We start from the raw sequence: 3,816 nt of genomic DNA, 5'->3' as shown, positions 1-3,816 counted from the left end.
ATGCTAGAGAAAAAGCCTTTTTTTTTTTTTTTTTTTTCTGTTACGGCAGCACTTTTATTTTTCCTTACACAATGACGTGTTGCTGGGGCCTAATGTTCTCACATAACAGTAGAAAACCAAAATTTGTTGTCATCTCTTTAAAGAATTGAGAATTGCGTACAAAAAAACCTTACATAAATTAAAAGGATGAATACATTTACAGGTGTAAATGCAAACCGCTTCCAACTCAAGGCAAGTAACAGCCCACGGTGTTCTGGCAGAAAACGTCAGCTAAGAAAACTGGGTCCTATGGCTTGGACTTTCCAACCCTGACAGACTGGCAGGGCAGAAACTGGTTCAGGAGCCCTTGCCAGCCTCTAGAGAAATCCCAGAACACTCAAGCCCTGACACATGAATACCCTGCACAGATCGGAGACTGCTGGCCACGCAGACTCACCAAGCCAGACTTGTCTTCCACAAGCACGTTCTGACCTCAGCCACGAAACGACCAAGCCACATGTACTAAAGGTTGAACTCAAAGATATGTACAGGGTATTAAACAAACACCAAGGGGAACAGTTAACTTGAATACACGGTCAAAATCAGCAACAAGTTCTACAATCCAGTGCTGATATCAGATACAAGCTTCAAGGACAATTTCTTTTCAAAGGCTTATTCCAGTTTCGTGAGGCTAGCATGAGGTGTATGCATTTGCCAAGGGCAAATTTATACTTCTGAATTAACCCATGCAGCAAATGCTACGCATCTGCTCAGTCCATTTAGAAGCATTTGCGATGGACGATGGAGGGGCCCGACTCGTCGTACTCCTGCTTGCTAATCCACATCTGCTGGAAGGTGGACAGTGAGGCCAAGATGGAGCCACCGATCCACACTGAGTACTTGCGCTCTGGGGGTGCGATGATCTTGATCTTCATGGTGCTGGGTGCCAGGGCGGTGATCTCCTTCTGCATCCTGTCGGCAATGCCTGGGTACATGGTGGTGCCACCAGACAGCACCGTGTTGGCATACAGGTCTTTGCGGATGTCCACATCACACTTCATGATGGAGTTGAAGGTGGTCTCATGGATGCCACAAGATTCCATGCCCAGGAAAGACGGCTGGAACAGCGCCTCCGGACACCGGAACCGCTCATTGCCGATGGTGATGACCTGGCCATCAGGCAGCTCGTAGCTCTTCTCCAGGGAAGAGGACGATGCGGCGGTGGCCATCTCCTGCTCGAAGTCCAGGGCGACGTAGCACAGCTTCTCCTTGATGTCGCGCACAATTTCCCGCTCGGCCGTGGTGGTGAAGCTGTAGCCACGCTCGGTGAGGATCTTCATGAGGTAGTCAGTCAGGTCCCGGCCAGCCAGGTCCAGACGCAGGATGGCGTGGGGGAGGGCGTAGCCCTCGTAGATGGGCACCGTGTGGGTGACCCCGTCGCCAGAGTCCATGACAATGCCAGTGGTGCGGCCAGAGGCGTAGAGGGACAGCACGGCCTGGATGGCCACGTACATGGCCGGGGTGTTGAAGGTCTCAAACATAATCTGAGTCATCTTCTCTCTGTTGGCCTTAGGGTTCAGAGGGGCCTCGGTCAGCAGCACCGGGTGCTCCTCTGGGGCCACGCGCAGCTCATTGTAGAAAGTATGGTGCCAGATTTTCTCCATGTCGTCCCAGTTGGTGACAATGCCATGCTCAATAGGGTACTTCAGGGTCAAGATGCCGCGCTTGCTCTGGGCCTCGTCACCCACGTAGGAGTCCTTCTGGCCCATGCCCACCATCACGCCCTGGTGTCGGGGGCGCCCGACGATGGAGGGAAACACGGCTCGGGGTGCATCGTCCCCAGCAAAGCCAGCTTTGCACATGCCGGAGCCATTGTCAATGACGAGGGCGGCGATCTCTTCTTCCATTGCGACCGGCGGAGGACTAGGACAGTTGAGCGGCAGAAGAACAAGATGCGCGAGCTGGCGGCGGCGACTGAGACCGAGAAAAAGCCTTTATTTCATGTTCTTTTTTTTTTTTTTTTTTTTGAGACGGAGTCTCGCTCTGTCGCCCAGGCTGGAGTGCAGTGGCGCGATCTCGGCTCACTGCAAGCTCCGCCTCCCGGGTTCACGCCATTCTCCTGCCTCAGCCTCCCGAGTAGCTGGGACTACAGGCGCCCACAACCGCGCCTGGCTAATTTTTTGTATTTTTAGTAGAGACGGGGTTTCACCGTGGTCTCGATCTCCTGACCTTGTGATCCGCCCGCCTCGGCCTCCCAAAGCGCTGGGATTACAGGCGTGAGCCACCGGGCCCGGCCCTTTATTTCATGTTCTAACCTCAAACCTAGGACAGTGTGTAAAATTATGTAAATGTTTAAAAAGTTTTCTTTTTAATAATTAATGCCTAGCATGGGTGGTTAGCAAAGGACCAGATCACTGTGAGCTGCAATGATTAAGAAAAGGCTTCAAGTAGAGTTCATTTTAATCTGAGTCTCACAGAATGTGAATGATTTGGGTTAGTCAAAAGGAAAAGAAAAAGCATTTGCAATTTGAGGAAAGAATACAGAAATATGTGCCTGGGTGATGAGATACAATATGTGAGATAATGAAAACCTGAATTGTGGACAGTTGTGGTGGATGGATTAAATAGATAGAGTGACACTCAACAGCGATCAATTGCTTACTTCCATTCATCAGGCATAGTTATTCATTCTGCAAATATTTACTGAATGCCTAATATATGTTGGGAAATGTTCTAAACACTATGGAAATAACAGTGAAAAAAAAAGAGAGTCAAAGTTTCTATTCCTGAAGACAAAAATATAACGTAGAAATAAATACAGTAATCACTGTATAATATATGCCATGGCAAAAATAAATAGGGACATATGATCAACATTGAGCTTAAAAGGCTTAAGATACATCCTGCTCAAAAGTAAGAGTAGTTAATGAGTTATCTAATATAACTAGAAAAGCCAAACAAACAAAAGTTGAAAAAAAAGAAAGTAAGTGCTATGATAGAAGTCTGCATAAAGGGTAATTTACCTTAGGAGGCCATGCAGTTCAGAGCTTGAGTCTGAGACAAGAGTACCTGCTGTGAATTTTGAGCAAGACATTTCACCTTTGTACATCTCAGACTCTTTATTTATGAAATAAATATAATTGTAATAGAATCTTTATGAGGAGCCCATAAAATAAACTTTGTAAAGCCATTTATTTCTAATATATAATAAGTCCCCCCAAACAGTTATCACTCATCATTAGATTTATTTATTTGTTACTATAGCTCAATTTCTTTTTTTTCTTTTTCTTTTTTTTTTTTTTGAGATGGAGTTTCACCCTTGTTGCCCAGGCTGGAGTGCAATGGCGCAATCTTGGCTCACTGGAACTTCCGTCTCCCTGATTCAAGCAATTCTCCTGCCTCTGCCTCCAGAGTAGTTGGGATTACAGGTGTGCGTCAGGACACCTGGCTAATTTTGTATTTTTAGTAGAGACAGTGTTTCACCATGTTGGTTAGGCTGGTCTCGAACTCCTGACCTCATGTGATCCACCCACTTCAACCTCCCAAATTGTTGGGATTAGAGTCGTGAGCCACCACGCCCAGCCTATAGCTCAATTCTTCTAGCTTCTATCAATTAACTCTAACATTTTTCTATTGACTCACACCTTCTTGACACAATATGAAGCTGAAATGCCAAAAGGTTATGTACCTTATGCAAGGTCATTTGGCTGGTATGGTTGGCGATTCAGATCCTTATGCACTTAACTATTACGCTATTCATTTTTTTGAGCTCAGAGGTGGAGATAAGGTGTGAACCTGATTTTGCAATTTGTGATATAAATAACTATCATAAATTGC

General features: G+C 46.3%; 1 protein-coding gene across 1 annotated transcript; it reads right to left on the bottom strand.

The window, feature by feature from the left end:
- Nucleotides 1-636: 636 nt before the first annotated feature.
- LOC102145994 (actin, cytoplasmic 2) lies at nt 637-1,961 on the bottom strand. Its single transcript, XM_065526932.1, has one exon. The coding sequence runs from the start codon at nt 1,884-1,886 to the stop codon at nt 759-761; it is 1,128 nt and encodes a 375-aa protein (XP_065383004.1). The 5' UTR covers nt 1,887-1,961; the 3' UTR covers nt 637-758.
- Nucleotides 1,962-3,816: the final 1,855 nt, after the last annotated feature.

This window comes from Macaca fascicularis, chromosome 13 (genome assembly GCF_037993035.2).
Source record: "Macaca fascicularis isolate 582-1 chromosome 13, T2T-MFA8v1.1".
Classification (NCBI taxonomy): Eukaryota; Metazoa; Chordata; class Mammalia; order Primates; family Cercopithecidae; genus Macaca; species Macaca fascicularis.
Note: the sequence above shows the minus strand (reverse complement) of the source record. Positions and strands in the feature narration are given on the sequence as shown.

Coding starts and splice junctions, on each gene's coding strand:
- LOC102145994 (XM_065526932.1), bottom strand. CDS start 1,886: ATGGAAGAAGAGATCGCCGCCCTCGTCATTGACAATGGCTCCGGCATG.